The sequence below is a fragment of the Macadamia integrifolia genome, chromosome 14 (genome assembly GCF_013358625.1).
Source record: "Macadamia integrifolia cultivar HAES 741 chromosome 14, SCU_Mint_v3, whole genome shotgun sequence".
In the NCBI taxonomy this organism is placed as follows: domain Eukaryota; kingdom Viridiplantae; phylum Streptophyta; class Magnoliopsida; order Proteales; family Proteaceae; genus Macadamia; species Macadamia integrifolia.
The window spans coordinates 16,373,457-16,388,938 of NC_056570.1; the positions used below are offsets into that span (position 1 = coordinate 16,373,457).

The window sequence follows — 15,482 nt, forward strand, 5'->3', positions numbered from 1 at the left end:
AGATCACCTCCTCTAAGACCTTCTTCATCATCATCACCACCTTTTTTGCCAAGTCCAAGTCTATTTTTCCTTGCCTCCTCTTCTTCCTCATCCTCCTCTCCCTTGTCCGAGACATTTCCTTCATCCTCCTCACCAGATGGTTTCCTACGCCCCCGTCCAGTAGCCCCACCACCTTCCTTGTCATCAAATTTTTCCCCTTCACCAAAGGCAGCAGGTCCATTATTTGCTGCTTTCATCATCCACCTTTGGTATCCATCTGCAGTTTTCCTCCTATTTTTCATCTTCTCTTCAGCTTCTTCCAAGGTAAGTTGTTTGTATTGAGCAACTTTGTTAAAGTTGTACCTATGGATCAAAAGTATCAAATAGCCATTACTACCATAGATGACAATTATCACATCAAGATTAAAATTGGATCATTAAATCAGCAACTATATGTTGGAATTCAGATAATAGAATGCCATACTGAAAGACATGAACATAAACTCAATCTGCAAGGGAGACCCAATCTTTCCCAGACAAAAAGACTCTGGAAAGACAATAACACTCTTTCCCAGAAAAAAAGATTGGAAAGACAATAACACACTATAATGTTCACTCAATCATAAAATGGAGATAGCAGAGTGGTTGTGCATACCAAGAACCAGCAGGAATAGCAACAAACTCCTTTCCTTGCAACATGAGCAGATAATAAATTGTGGAGTTTGCACCCTCAAGCTGGCCATGATACTGAAATTGGCCAGTCTCATCCTCCAAAAGCCAAGGCTTATTCTTGTACTTCTCCTGTGTGATGCATAACAATGTTGAAACCAAAGAGGGATACAGGAAATAGATAGATGCAATATCAGCTGGTAAGCCATGATCCATCTTGTACTTCTTCCCTTTTATTTTACTTTATTTATTTTTATTTTTTTTGCTAATGATGGGTATCCATGTCTTTGGCCTGACTAGTCCCACGAGCCCATACTGACCCCATAACCGCATGGACAGGGTCATACCAGGGTTGAATGAGAACCATTCAACTTTCACTAAAAGCAGTGAAGAGCATTAAGCACGTAAGAGGAGTCGAACTCAGAACCACACGCTTCCTGAGGCTCTATGCCTCTACATTAGAGTTGAATAAATAAATTTAATGTTCCAAAAAATGTAATTTTTGCATCATTCCATGTATCAAATGATAGCATTGTGTACTATATGAGCAACCAGAGAAAAGGTTACATTCAAAGTTCTAAAATTTTCATATTACCTACAACGTGTTTTCAGACACACAAAGGATAAAAATATTCATCCTCCCATGGAAAATGCCAGTACAACCCTAAATGTTTTTTTTTTTTTTTTTGCTCTCCGAGCGTCTGTTTAACACAATCATTTTCCTTCCATCTATTAGCAACTTATGCAAATAAATACCCGTAAAGCATCTGTAACTTGGCGCCCTTGAAGTCCTTCTTTTTGGAGAGACCATTTATTATCAGCATTTTTCTTCTTTGAAAAATTGGGAACCCCTGTGATAAATCTAGCAATGAAGTAATTTTTATCACTTGCAGAACTAGCCCGAACATTATACTCCTGCATAAGAAATGAAACAGATTTGAGCTTTGAAAAAACCCAAATGGTGTAATAGTTGATTTATAAATCAAAAGGATTGGTTTAATCAGAAAATATTGAAAGGCCTATATTTAAAAATTACATGTAGACAAACAAGAACATGAGTGTGTGTCAAATTGGGGAAGAGAAAGGGAAAAAAGAAAAAAAATATCCTAATAGATGAAAATCCTAAATCAAAATCACTTAGAATTAATAATGGTGTAGTTGTGTTCTCCCCGAGATACCAGGATCAAAGGAGCCGGGGGAATATCCAGCCTCTTGGCATTGGAAGAGGCCCCTTTTGCTCTGCTATTGCTGTAGTATCTTTATGTCTGTGTGTGTGTGTGTGTGTTTACAGCGCCACCCCCTGGAAAATGCCACTATTAGAGAGACACCCCTTCTATTTTACCAAATTAGATTCAAACCCCTTACTGTCAGTCACCGTTAAAAAAAGAATTAAAATGACTGTTATACCCTCCCTATTCACTAAAACTCAGGTTTTCCTCGGATATTCAGTACGAGCTCCTCGACAACAACGGCGATGACGACGACGATGGCAATGGCAACGGCAACGGCAAAGATTCCTTCACCTTCTTCACTTCTTTTGGCTTGTCTCTCTACTATCTGGATCTGGCATCACAGGCTTGTCATCTCCTGGACAAACACAGAATGAGAGGAAACCTCTCCCTCTGGCTTACCTTCTTATCAAGATGATATTGAGAGGTGCTCATCTACCAGCGATCGTTCAAAGCACTGGCGAAGGGCTATAATCTCTTTTTTTTTTTCTTTCTAAAACTTCTTCTAGCAAAGCAGAATTCATCTATCCGACGAATTGGGTGGGAGATCAAACACTGTTGTACAGAGCAGTTGGTGGTGCTGAAACACCGACACCCCCGCTTAGTGGCAGACTTGCTATTCCATTCATATTGTTCTTTATCTGATTTGTCTTCTCTTCTGTATTTCTCTGTCTAAATCCTTAAAATAGCAAACTCTATTAACGCACCTAATTTATCGTACCTCCACAATCCACATGGTAGTTTGACACTTATTGTAAGAGATGAACACGGGATTTGAGAATTGGGTTGAAGCTTTGAAGCCCAAAGAAAAGGGGAAAATCGTTCACAACGTTTGTTTGTTCATTGGTTCGAAAACAAAAAGCCATTCCTTGGTTCCATTGCATTTTTTGCTTTTCCGTTAATCAAAACAAAAGAGTTTTTGTGGAAAACCAAAAAATTGAGAGACCCATTTCGCAATTTAGCAGAGCAAACTCAGAATGAAACACTGAAACGACATTCAAAGAAAATAGAAAGGGAGAGAGATTCAGCGCAGAGATTGGATCCTTCGTGAATGTTACATTGTTGGAATCTCTTTTTCTGAAATTGGGTTTTTATTTATTTTTCTTCAGATGTTATCCACAGATTTGCTGCTGCATTCGAGATGGGTGATCGGGGAGGGGATTTGGTCAAGGAAATGACGATGTGAGAAGATTAAGGGAAGTGGGTATTCGCAAGAATGAGCAAAGAAGGCTTTGGAACAACGGAGGTCTGTGAAAAGGCGAGGAACGAGCATTTTCACAATAATGTCAGTGGCACATGTTGACGACGACGAAGATGGAGGTGCTGGCGGCGTCGCCGGTGCTCTAAACGATCTCCGATATAGTAACTATCGATTTAGGGATGAGAATTATTATATGGGTATTTTAGGTACTTCACATTTAGAAAGGGCATTTTGGTATTTAAAATAAAATATAGTAGCTGACAATAACACATAAAGTATATTCCTTAACAGTGACTGACGGTAGGGGGTCTGAGTCTAATTTGGTGAAACAAAGGGGGTGTTCTTATAATAATGGCATACTCTAGGGGGTGGCGCTGTAAATTACCCTATATATATTGATCAAGTAGCAGCAATAAACAGATTAGGGCTATCACCGACGAACATATATCAGTTTCATGGCGGGAATTCCTGACTCGCATAATTTTCCTATTTCTAGTTTCGAAAAACTCACAACAAAGTTGGGAAGGAGAAATGGTACATCAAAGGAGAGCGAGGAAAGACAAGGGTGAGAGGAGAAAGCAGAAATTTAGGTTAGCTGTTCCAAAACACAACAAAATTTGAAAACCAAATTGAAGAAAGGAAAACATACCCGAATTAATCGTGTCAATGTAACGCCACATTCGATACATTTCCCACGATTCTCCGCCATTGCTTTTCCACAGGACAAGCAGAGAGTCATATGCTTACAGTTACTCCCATAAAGATCATTCGTTGAACCACAGCCACTGCATGTCGGCTTCAAAAGAAGATCAAACGACATCTCTATTCCAGTAGAAAACCCTATAAATCAACAATGAAGATAAAACCAAAATATGAATTGGTAAGTTGAGGAATTCGAACTGGAACTGAGAAGAGTATGAATCAGAATAAATTGCCGAATTCAAAAACGTAATTAATGTACCACAAAACAATTGAACAAATTAAAGGTACCTTAATAACAAAAAACCAAAAACCTAAACCAGCATATCACGACTCCCTGAAGAGAAGGCTTCGTTTTCGATAGTTTTTGAATGAATCTTCGTTCAAGAGTTGTGAGGGAGATAGATTTTTAAGAGTTAGCGTTAAATTGAATGGAAGGAAGATGCCGTTCCTAAGATTGGTTCCCAGAATCCCATTCTAACCGTTTCTCTACTTTGTGAGCAGCATCGGATCTGCTAACCTCTGGATGGAGTATGTGTATCAGTGAATGTGGGATTCTTGTTCCGAGTCTTCCGACCCCAATTTACTGAAACTGAAAGTACTTGGCACGTAGGCATCTGCCTACAAAGTCTGGCCATGTGGCAGCTGAGATGGATCCTGGAATGGGTGTCAATCGGTCAGTTTGGTAAGGTTTCGGTCTGGTTTGATTCGGTATTTTGTTATTGATTTGCAATCGGGCTACTGTTTGGTTCGATCCGGTCTCTTCGTGTAATCTTAGTTTTTTTTTTTTTGAGTTTTTGGTTTCTCAACGGATTATTATTGGTCTGGATTCGGTTTTTAATTGGTTCAATTCGATTTTGAATTTGGTGCATTTGATTTTTCCCATTTTGATTGTGATTCTGTCGATTTCATAAAACACCAAACCAACCAAAGGTTTGGTTTGACCCAAATGAGACTTGAATTTGAGGCCTCCCAGTGAGTGTGCCTTTGGCACCACAAACACATCAACCTTAATTAGCTAGGCAATTTAAATTTAAGATCATCATTCCAATTGTATGAGTGAAGCTGAAAATGCCTTTCACTATTTCTCTACGCCCATACAACACCATTAGTGGCCATCGACGAGGGAAAACCTCATTCATCGTGACTTGAGGAGTATTTGGTCCCAAAAATAAACATGAAATTGGCATAGAAGAAAAATAAAACTCCAAAATTCCAAGACTATCTTATGCCAATTTTAGAATTAGAAATACTAGTAGCATACTAATGACCCAAGGGCGTAGCTTAATTGGCAAAGACCAAAAGCCTCACAATTAGAAGTGTTGATTCAACTCTCCTTGGGGCCTTTTGGAAAAAAATCAAAAATGAAAATCCTCTCTATACCCTCACAATGGCGAGAACCTCGTGTAGATGAAAATTTACCTTCACTATGATTGTGTAACTCAATTAGGGGTGTCAAAACCTAGCCCAAACCAATAAAACCGACTGATAAAATCCAAATCGATCCTTATTGGATTGGTTTTGGACTAAGATATATTGGAACCGACTGAAAACTGGTCCAAACCGAACCGATCAATAACCAAACCGAATGAAACCAATAAAAAAATAAATGATTATGAGATTATAAATTGGTAAATTGACTATCCATTTTTTACAATATGAGTGAGAAAATTTTTTATTGTAAAGGGAATTGTTACAAATCATTGAATATTAGGTTATGAATAGAGAAATTGATTTGGAAATTATAATAATGCTTCCATGGATTTATTTGTTCACTATGGAGAACTAGTTGGATAGATAAATGAATGATTGGATAATAGGGTTCATTTTGTGATTTCAATATTAATTATCTTATTAGTAATTTGTTATCCATTGGTTTCAATATTAGTTATCTTTCTCTTACAATGATAAATCATGATTTAATCATAAATTTAAAGTGTTTTTTTTCGATAAATCTTGTCATTATAAGTTATGAATGTAAGATTCATTATGGTTCAAGCCCAATAATAAATCGATCTAAACCGGTATTAACCTGATATTAAAAAACCGAAATCAAACCAGACCAAAATCAAAACAAACCAAAAACCAAAGCTCCTTAATGGATTGGTTTTGATCTCCCTTATTCCTAGACCAAAACCGAACCAAACCATCCAATTTACACCCCTAAACTCAATAACAACAAACACGAGCTTAATCTAACCATGGCAGCTTCGGCTTGAAGAGCCAATACCCAAGGGAAGAGGTTGTGGTATCGAACCCTATCATATGCATGTGTGAGTGAGTGAATGTGTAGAACCCTATTATATGCATGTGTGAGTGGATAAATGTGTGTACGAATAAGTGGTCATTAGCCTGCGGCTCAGTAAAATAGTAAAAGAGAGAAAAAGTAACTCAATGACATAATAAATAAACAAAAAATTAACTCAATGACATATTAAATAAACAAAAAATTATCTTTGCTGTCGAAATCAGTCCCAAAAATCCCAAAATCGACTCTCAGAGATATAAAATTCAATAATTCAATCCCCAAAACCCTAGAATCGGCCATTCCAAAATATCTGGAACCAGGATCAATAATGGCCGATTGACTCAACCAATCCAATTCCAAATTTTTAAAATCATACCAACACCACTTCACCATTGGGGTGTCAATCGGTCATATTGATCTGGTTTCAATTCGGGCTAAATCGGTTTCTATCAGTTAAATTTTGTGTTCCTACCGGTTTTTGTTATTATTGTGTTGTCCGGTCAAATCTAATTTTGGCCTGATTTGGGTTTGGTTTAACATGTACATGTTACAGAAATTTAGAAAACAATTACCAATTTTTGCACAGGGGCGGCTCTCTGGACAGAAAACTGTCCCAAAATTGGTTAAGTAGAGCTAAGAAACAAAGCTACCTCTGCTGGATAAAGTAGAATGGCAAGTTCTCTAGTACATCACTATGTAAATATAAAAACAAACATCAACATTGATTACAAGCACAAAGGCCCCAGTTAAAAAAATGTTCCCCAGCTTGAGGCTCCCTATCAAGAAGCAGTTAAAATTGGTGGTATACTTACACAGGAAAAAAGGTTGTAACCCTATCACTTTCTCCATGAAGTAACTGGCTTCTTCATTCACTTTCTTCCTTAAACTTGTTACGAGGAAGAACTTGACATGGCCCCTGAATTAAGCCAGCCAATCGGTGCTAACATGATTAGATTCAAATGCCTGCAACAGTGTAGCCAATATTTGTATGAAATCCAATATTCAAACCACAACTTTGTGTAAATGCATGCAGAGACATTAAAAAAAATAATGTAATTGGTGAAAGAAAAAGTCAATGTTTCTAAATAAATTGTAGAACACAAAATATGTATATATGCAGAGTAAACTGAACTTGGAAATGATATGATGGATATGAAAACACTCTTTCAACAGTAATGAAATTGGAACTATTTCAGCAGGTAAAACTAGACTTTATATTAATGTCCACAGAGCCTAAAGCCATAAAGAATCATGAAATGCTTGATCACTGCTTACCTGAAGCTTCGAAGGTCTCAGATTGTCATTGCTAGAACAAAAAAGAGCATGATCTTGCAGCTTGTATACTGCTCCTTTAACACAAGACCAACAAAATGACTTCTCATCTACTATGCGAACTATATCACCAACCCAATCCACAACATGCAAATCATCTAATGAAGACCTATTGCAATCTCCAGCTCCATTCTCAAAATCGGAAGCCTCGACAGAACATGTGTGAGGAAGATCTTGGTTCTCTTTCTTGATCTCACAACCTGCCTTACATTCAGAAGACTCTTAAATAAGATTTCCCAAGCTCCTTAGGAGTGGAACTGTTAACAATATATTGATTGCCAGAAGCTTCATGGTATAATGGCCCTTTATCGTCATAACTGAATGAGTTACATGAGGCTTGATAGTGGTGTCCTTGATCAAACTTTGGCAGTGACATGAAATCAGAGTTCGATCTCCCTGTGTCACATGAAGATGATCCACCACATTGAATGGGTAGATCAGAAATATCATTCACCACTCCAGAAAGAGGGGCACAAACTAAACCTGCAGTTTCCCTAGACTTTGCTAGGCCTCCTCTGCTTTTGGTGAAATTAGATCCATGTGCATCCATTACCTTGCTTGTTTGTAAGGTGTTTTCAGTCCATTGGATGACTGAGTATGGTTACTTCCTGTACCACCACCAACAGCAGGATTCAGTACACCAGGGTTTCCATTAGCAATGGCTTTCTGATGATCGATCTTTTTATCTGAATTTTCAACCTTCTTTACCGTAGAAATTAGACCTTCATTGGTGTCTGAAAACACCATACATGCAGTGATATTTCACATAACAGGACCATATTTAGGGGGCAATGGCTTCTCACTGCTTGATAATATGCACTTAGGACAGTGCCACTCCCCTTTAGGAATGCTTTTTTTATTGTATAAATGAAGACATTTTAAGTGGACTCCTTTCTCGCAAGCATCACAAACAAGTAAACTTTCTACATCACTGATGGTAGCCTTACATATTTGACACGTTAAGGGCTTATTCATGTACTTTACTGAAGGAGGAGTCCAATTAGGATGCTCAGGAATTCTTGGTTGCAAAAATTTCCGAACATTCCTTGCAATGTCATTGTGAATAAAGTGGATGCCCAGTGAAGGTTGCTGTACACTTGGCAGGCTACCAGATACGGTTTGAATTACAGAGGGTTTAGTGCCCTGATCTTTTGCTGCTTGAAGGGCTACTTGAGAGCTACTAATGTTAGAAGAACCCTTAGTTTTAATTGGTGTATGATCTGACACCTTGTTTGTTTGACCAAGTCTGGGAGCTTTCTCAAACTGGTGATCGCCAGAAGTATTTTCTGCACAAAAATAAATAACAGAATCAAATAAAATACGGAAAGAAGAAGATGCACCATCGGAGAAGGTGATAACATAATAGCAGAACTTTATTGGCAATGAAAAATCCAAGCTAGTTGTCACTGCAAGACTCATGAGAAACAGAATATAGCATAGAACAGTATACATTAACCCACAGCTCCCAGTTTGCTATTAAAAAGCTTAACCCACCCGCTCCCAGTTTGCTTTGAAAAAGCAACACATTCCCCATTACAGTAAAATAATAATATTCCAAAGTTAAATATAATAACTACCAATAACTGATTAATAATTCTAGACTAAATAAAGGCACAAATAGAAACAGCCACAGGGAATAGACAATGCCCAATATTGCATTAAAAAAAACAAAAATCCATCAAACCTTCTAGAGAAAGAGGGAACGTTTGAAATTTCTGACCATTCATCAAAATATTGGATCAGTAAACAAATCCAAATGCATTCTAAGGAATAAAATAAAATAAAATCAAAAAGTACATCATTAAATTTTGACCAAAACAAATTTAAAAACATCCAAACAACCACAGGAAAAAGCAACTGTTAAGGCACTGAATCTAGTAATAATTCTTGAACATCTTGAAGAGAAAGGAGCAGCGGGGAGGAGGAAGAAAAAGAAAAAGTAGCTATGGGAAAGGGTAGAATCATCTGAAGCTGATAATAAAATAAAAATAATGAGAAAAACAGCAACAACAGTGGACAGTAAAGGGACTTTAAATTTTTTAGCAATAAACAAATGATACCAGTAGTCCACCAATCTTTGCAGTTGAAACCAAGTGAGGAAAACAGACTCTACCTCGAACTCGGGTTGCAAAAGCTGGCCCATTTAATCTTCCATCCAATCTGAAATGTGCTACTTCTGTTCGAGGCAGTGTTGAAGAAGAAGAATCCTTTTCTAGTGAGCCACTCGACGGTTCCCTGGACACCACAGCTGGCTGCACTTGATTAACAGACAAGTGATTCATCGAGGATGCCGAAGCCAATGCAGAAACATTAACCAAGGGTCGAGCAGGTCGAATTACTCCAACAGATACTGGTGCAGTACATGGTTTTTCTGGTGGAAACATATTTGCAGCTGGTATCAAGGAAGCGGGACTTTCAACTGTTATGTCAAAGCCTACTAGTGACAATTGAGATGAACAAGTTCTAGATTGTCCAGAAAATCCCTTTGGTTCTTTCATCTAGAAAATAAATCAAGAGGAAATACCATAAGGAAATAATGGCATGATAAGATATGCCACCACAAAAACCCAGTTTAAATGTACACATGTATAAGTAAAACTACAACACGATTCACACATGATGATATTTTCTTTGTTGATGGCTACATTAATGTTATCAACTGGTACATCTCCTCTAAGTGCTGACACTAAGATTAAGATAGCTCATGTCACTCCACCAAAGAGAAATTTGAAAATGGATTTGAAGTTTAAGTCTCAATTCAAACCCTCTTAACTACACTCAAAGTCAATTTCCCAAACAGATGAAGAGAATTTTCTGCAGTGACACATGCAGAAGTTCAAAGCTTCCTCTGATTACAGTTGATGTTTCTCACAGTAGGGGTAGTCTTTAAAAACGAAACCCAAGAAGTGGATACGCCTATAGATGGGAAGCTGTTGGTCACCTAGATTTAGTGTTGTCATTGTTGGCAACAATGTCCGGTGCTTGGAGGTGTTCCGCTGATGTTCGTATGTTTCACAGGTGTTGTGGCAGCTCTGGAAAAGACATACAGCGTGTCGGCAATGCAGGCAGGTCAGATTCAGTGCAAATTGCGTTTGGAAATGTTGCACGGGGGATGAGTTTTGGCAGCCTATTAGGCCTTACATAGTGTTTGGCAGAAGCTTGTAGCAGCAAGTGAAGGCCCCACATAGTAAAAGTTGTGATTTCATAGGTTCACGCAGTGGCAGCATGTTCAGAAAAAAAATTTTGGAAGGTATAATGGCAGATCTGGTAGCAGCAATCCACATGAAAATTGCAGTTCATCAAGTATTCATTCCAATGCCGCTAGAATCACATCATTCCGAGTTCGGACAAAGAAGTTACAGCAATTTTCGTATCATCGCATTGAAACAGAGCAAAATGGGTGAGTTTGAGATGTTTGAGGCAATTTAAACGAGCACAATGCCAGTTTTTTCTGCAGATATGAAGTGGAAACAGTGAGCAGCGTGTTCCCCAGGCTTTATTCTCTCTCATGGCATTGGAATCCATGCAAAAGTCATTAAAATAATCAAGATATGCCCAATATTCTATTATGTGCCTTCTGGTAAGTCAGGGACCCTGAGTTCTAGTACTACAGCATACACAGGATCAAGACATGAGTGTCTGAGATGTAGCCACATCGGCAGATTAACAGATCAGGGGCTGTGATGAAGGTGCACGTAGAGGCGCAAAGCACTGATGGAATAGATTTTATTGGGAGTTCCGTAAGTGGTTGGGGGCATCAATTTTCCATCTGCCACGCTACACAAAATTACTCCTATATTGAAGTCACTATGGTGTATTGAAGAAGGACCATACACCACTTCGAAGATTCCGTTTAACTTGTCCTTGTGGCTCCCGCTATTCGTTGATGGGTCAGATGATGATCCAATGGTCCAAACTCCACCCGCAAAATAGAAGGCTGATTGGACAGCTAGAAAGGGAGCCGTCAAGTTTGTTACACGCAGCACGTCACCATAACCTCCTGTTGCGTTTTGTAATGACCATAATGCCCCCAGATCGACTATTCAACTTGTAGAGGCCATAACTTGCTCGTTTTAAATCCAAATTGGACGCGATTCCAGTGAGGAACATTCCAGTGATCAGATACCCGGCTCAAGAAGATGTACTGATCATTAGGCTTCCTGTTTTGATGTTGTGTGCGCGGCCAAGCTTCTATTTTCGCATCAGAGAGGCTATACATGGTGAAATTGCATAGGGAGTGGCAATCTGAATTTGCAAAACCCTAGTTCGTGGTGAAAAATGGTTTTGATGTTTGAGATGAGTGCATTGATGCACATAACACATTCGGTTTGATTTCTGTGCACCAGAGAAAGCATTCATCAGTGGGATTACACAAGTTGAAGTAATCCACATCACACGTCCTTTTTTTTTTTTTTTTTTTTTTTTTTTTTTTGTTCAGTGTTTGGTTAATGTTGAGAAACCTAGATCATGAATGTAATTGGGGGGATTTGATTTTCTTAATTTAAAATTGTAAGCCTAGCAAGTTGGGGCTTGTCTACGGTTTGAGATTGTAGTCCTTGCCTTTGTGATCATCAAGGTTTAAAGCAGTGGAGGGTGCTCTTGAGTCGTAGTTGCACCTATAACTCACCATTGGGGTTGTTGTCCTTGTCGATTGTCATAGCATCGGTTGAAGCAAGAATTGCATCCATCTCCTGAAGCATTGTTGTGGTCAAAATTGTGATGTAGGCAAACTGCCGAACCACGTTAAATTAGTGTCCCTTTTATTTGCATTTATTTGGATATTTTGAAGTGTGTGGGGATGACAGGACGGGTGTGCACTATCTGGTAAACCTAGCGACATTAGTAGCAAGGTGAAAGTGATACGTTGTGTGGGATTCGTAAAATTAGGATTGCCCCAGCCATTCAGTGTCAACCAGGGAACATCAAAATCTTATGCCAAGAATATAAAACCCAACGGATTAGAGATGAAGGGACCGATGATTATTTTTTTTCAGTCCAGCAGTTTCACTCAATAAAAGTTTCCCGAATGAACTATCAAATCTCAACAGTAAGATCAAGGGATTCGAGAGGAAACCAGAAACAGAAAAGATGAAGAAATATAAGAAGAACACTGACCTGACAATGAGAATTGGAAATTTGGAATCGAATTAAATAGAGAAAGTGAATGAGAGAATGGAAAACACGACAGAGCAGCTTGTGAACCAACAATTTCATTCCATTCCATCATCCTCAATGAGAGTTTACGTACGTGAGGAATTAGAAACAAAGAAAGAGATTTCCTAACCAAACTCTAAACTGACTCTGAAATCAACATCCCTATGTTATCTAAGTCTAACAAGATAAACTAAAAAAATAAATAAACTTAAACTTACATAATACCCCTAAGCAACCATGTGCATACCTGCATCAAAATCACTCCATTAGTGCTATCATCTTCAAGCACTGATGAAAGATCGTCATTATGTGCTACCTGGTCCTTTGCTTTTTCCCCTTGCGCTTATAATTCCTACCCTAATCTTCATCTATTTGACATTTCTAGGCAAGATCACAATGATCAACTCATGATCATATTTTGATAACTGAACCACTTCATGGTCAAGGTTTTAACAAAAACTCTAACACATACACGTTAATATTTCATCTTATTGAATTTTAAATTATAAGGATGATTGTTCGTCTGCTTCTTGTTTTTTAACTGTCCAAATCCAACCCAAAGTTGTCTAGGTTCAAGTATAATCAGCCTGTGTGGACCTTTGAGCAATTCAAACTACCTTAGCACACAATGACACTGAAGTCAAGATATCCTTCAGAGTGAATAAACAAACTTAATGTTCTAAAAAAAAAAGTACCATTTACATCCTCCCATGTATCAAATGATAACATCGTGTACTTTATGAGCAACCAGAGAAAAGCTGCAAAGTTCTAAAATTTTCATATTGCCTACCATGTGTTTTCAGACACAAAGGGTGAATATGTTCATCTTCCCATGGAAAATGCCAGCAAGAAACATGGCAGGGAATTCCTCACTCGCATAATTTTCCTATTTCTAGTTACAAAAAACTCACACCAAAGTTGGGAAGGAGGAACATCAAAGGAGAGCGAGGAAAGACATGGGAAAGGGAGGTAGCAGAAATTTAGGTTAGCTGTTCCAAAACACAGACAAAATTTGAAAACCGAATTGAAGAAAGAACATACCCGAATTAATCGTGTCAATGTAACGCCACATTCGATACATTTCCCACGATTCTCCGTCAATGTTCTCCCACAGGAGAAGCAGAGAATCATGTGCTTACATTTACTCCCATAAAGATATTCCGTTGATCCACAGCCGCTGCATTTCGGCTTCAAAAGAAGATCAAACGACATCTCTATTCCAGCAGAAAACCCTAGTAATCAATAATGAAGATAAATCCAAAATAAGAATTGGGAGATCAGGTTTCGTTTTCAATAGTTTTGGAGTGAGTCTTCGTTCAAGAGTTGCGATAGAGATAGATGGAAGGAAGATGGTGTTGCTAACTGCGACTCCCAGAATCCCATTCTACAGCTTCTCTACTTTGTGAGCACTAGGCGGGAAACTGAAAGTACAACGGATCCGGCTCCTCTGCGCTTACCTTAGCTACCTGGTGCGCGACACCTGTTGCGCGGATCCAATGGCTGTGATTGCTTCTCCAGAAAAAAAATCACCCATCAAACCCACGTGCAACCCATACCCGATAGATGTCATTCTTGAACAGGCCAGCAGGCCCAGCAGGCCCAGCACCGCAATCGAATGATACAAGCTTCGTTCTCTCCGTCGTAAATGGTAGAAAAAGGGTTTTGTTGCTGTTCTGTTCTTCCCTGTCAATGTTAACCCAGAAAAGGTTTAACCGATAAAAGCTCAAAAATGGTGATTTCTTTACAGTTCTCGTTTTTGAAATGTTCTTCCCTATCAATGTCAAACCCAGGAAAGGTAAAAAGTAGTGAACAAATGAACAACTGTCACAAAAGATCAGAAAGGGTTTCTGTTTGTGTCTGCTTTTGAGTTACTGAACTGCTACAGAATCCACAGACGATAGATCTGCGAGAACAAAAACTACGTCAAGAGCAGGTTCAAAGGAGAGGGGAAGCGAACGAAGGGGTGGGCAATGCGTGCCAATGACCTAGCTTCGCTCTCATCGAATGGATTGATTTTTGGGAGAGGAGAAGAGAAGGAGGATCCGAGTTTTGTTAAATCGGGTATGGGTTGCATCCAGCCTGATGGGTGGTTTTTATTTTGAGAAACAAACACAGCCCTTGGATACTATTGGGACAGGCGTCGCTGGTCTAAGGTAACTATGAGCAAGCTCTGGACAATCTGAAGATGAGCTGAATCGAAGTACAACACTTGACAAAGGACCTACCAGGTGACAGGTAAGATGGACCCTGGAAAGGGTATCAATCGACCAGTTTGGTATGGTTTTGGTCAGGTTGAACCCATTTCAATCAGGTTTGATTCGAATTTTTTTTGTTATTCAATTGCAATTGGGCTACTATTTAGTTCGATCTAGTCCGATTTTAGGTCTATATGTACACCTAAAGGAACTGTTTTTCGGTAAATATACATGTGAAACTTAATGACACATAAAGTTGGCCAAGAAGCAAAATAGAATCTGAATGTCCAAGACTATCATATGCGAATATCAAAATTAGAAATAATACACACTAGCATGCAAGTACAATGAATACCCTTAGTGAAAGAACTTCATTTTCACCTTTGGCAAAAGAAAATTCCACCCTATCAATGACATGTATGCTAATTCAGACATATTCCATTCATTGGTTCTAGATATTTTGTGTCTAAAGACTCCAAACTTTGTGTATTTCGTGGCGCTTATTTGAATGGATATCTTTTACCAAAAAAACAAAGGCATCAAAATTCAATCCTAATAAAGATAACAAAGAGTGTTCTATGTGGGGGGAATGCAGCCTCCACCAGCAACCTCCATGGCCCATAGTCTGTCTCTCTACTGTGCCTATATAAGTCCTTTCACATGGGTGAGGAGAGAGACATCCTGTGGTGGAAGCTGAGCTCCCCCACAAAGAATATTATCCATGAAGGTAATTAAATTTAATGATCTACTACCAAAGAAATTTTACTCCATAATTG

General features: G+C 38.6%; 2 protein-coding genes across 4 annotated transcripts; both read right to left on the reverse strand.

Annotated features, from left to right (window-relative positions):
* Positions 1-2: 2 nt before the first annotated feature.
* On the reverse strand, positions 3-4,336 carry LOC122060664 (transcription initiation factor IIF subunit alpha-like; the record flags this gene model as incomplete). Its single annotated transcript, XM_042623785.1, has 5 exons — positions 4,069-4,336; positions 3,728-3,918; positions 1,405-1,563; positions 635-780; positions 3-342 (listed from the first exon to the last, which is right to left on the reverse strand). Coding segments are annotated over exons 2-5 (816 nt in total), but the record flags the coding sequence as incomplete, so codon positions are not given.
* A 2,323-nt stretch (positions 4,337-6,659) lies between these two features.
* LOC122060583 lies at positions 6,660-14,971 on the reverse strand. Of its 3 annotated transcripts, XM_042623720.1 has the most exons (5): positions 13,969-14,969; positions 13,553-13,743; positions 9,471-9,855; positions 7,301-8,643; positions 6,660-6,988 (listed from the first exon to the last, which is right to left on the reverse strand). In XM_042623720.1, the coding sequence occupies exons 2-4, from the start codon at positions 13,721-13,723 to the stop codon at positions 8,120-8,122; spliced, it is 1,080 nt and encodes a 359-aa protein (XP_042479654.1). In that variant the 5' UTR covers positions 13,724-13,743; positions 13,969-14,969; the 3' UTR covers positions 6,660-6,988; positions 7,301-8,119. The 3 variants fall into 3 exon arrangements, with proteins under 3 accessions (XP_042479654.1, XP_042479655.1, XP_042479652.1); XM_042623721.1 differs by having other exon boundaries at positions 9,471-9,749; positions 13,553-14,971; XM_042623718.1 differs by having other exon boundaries at positions 13,553-14,969.
* Between the last annotated feature and the right edge of the window lie 511 nt (positions 14,972-15,482).

Excerpts from the sequence above, each read along its gene's own strand:
- LOC122060583 (XM_042623720.1), bottom strand. The coding sequence starts at position 13,723 with ATGTCGTTTGATCTTCTTTTGAAGCCGAAATGCAGCGGCTGTGGATCA. Across the intron at positions 9,856-13,552 it reads CATTGACACGATTAATTCGG|ATGAAAGAACCAAAGGGATT; the intron begins GTATGTTCTTTC and ends TTTATTTTCTAG. Across the intron at positions 8,644-9,470 it reads TTTTGCAACCCGAGTTCGAG|AAAATACTTCTGGCGATCAC; the intron begins GTAGAGTCTGTT and ends ATTTTTGTGCAG.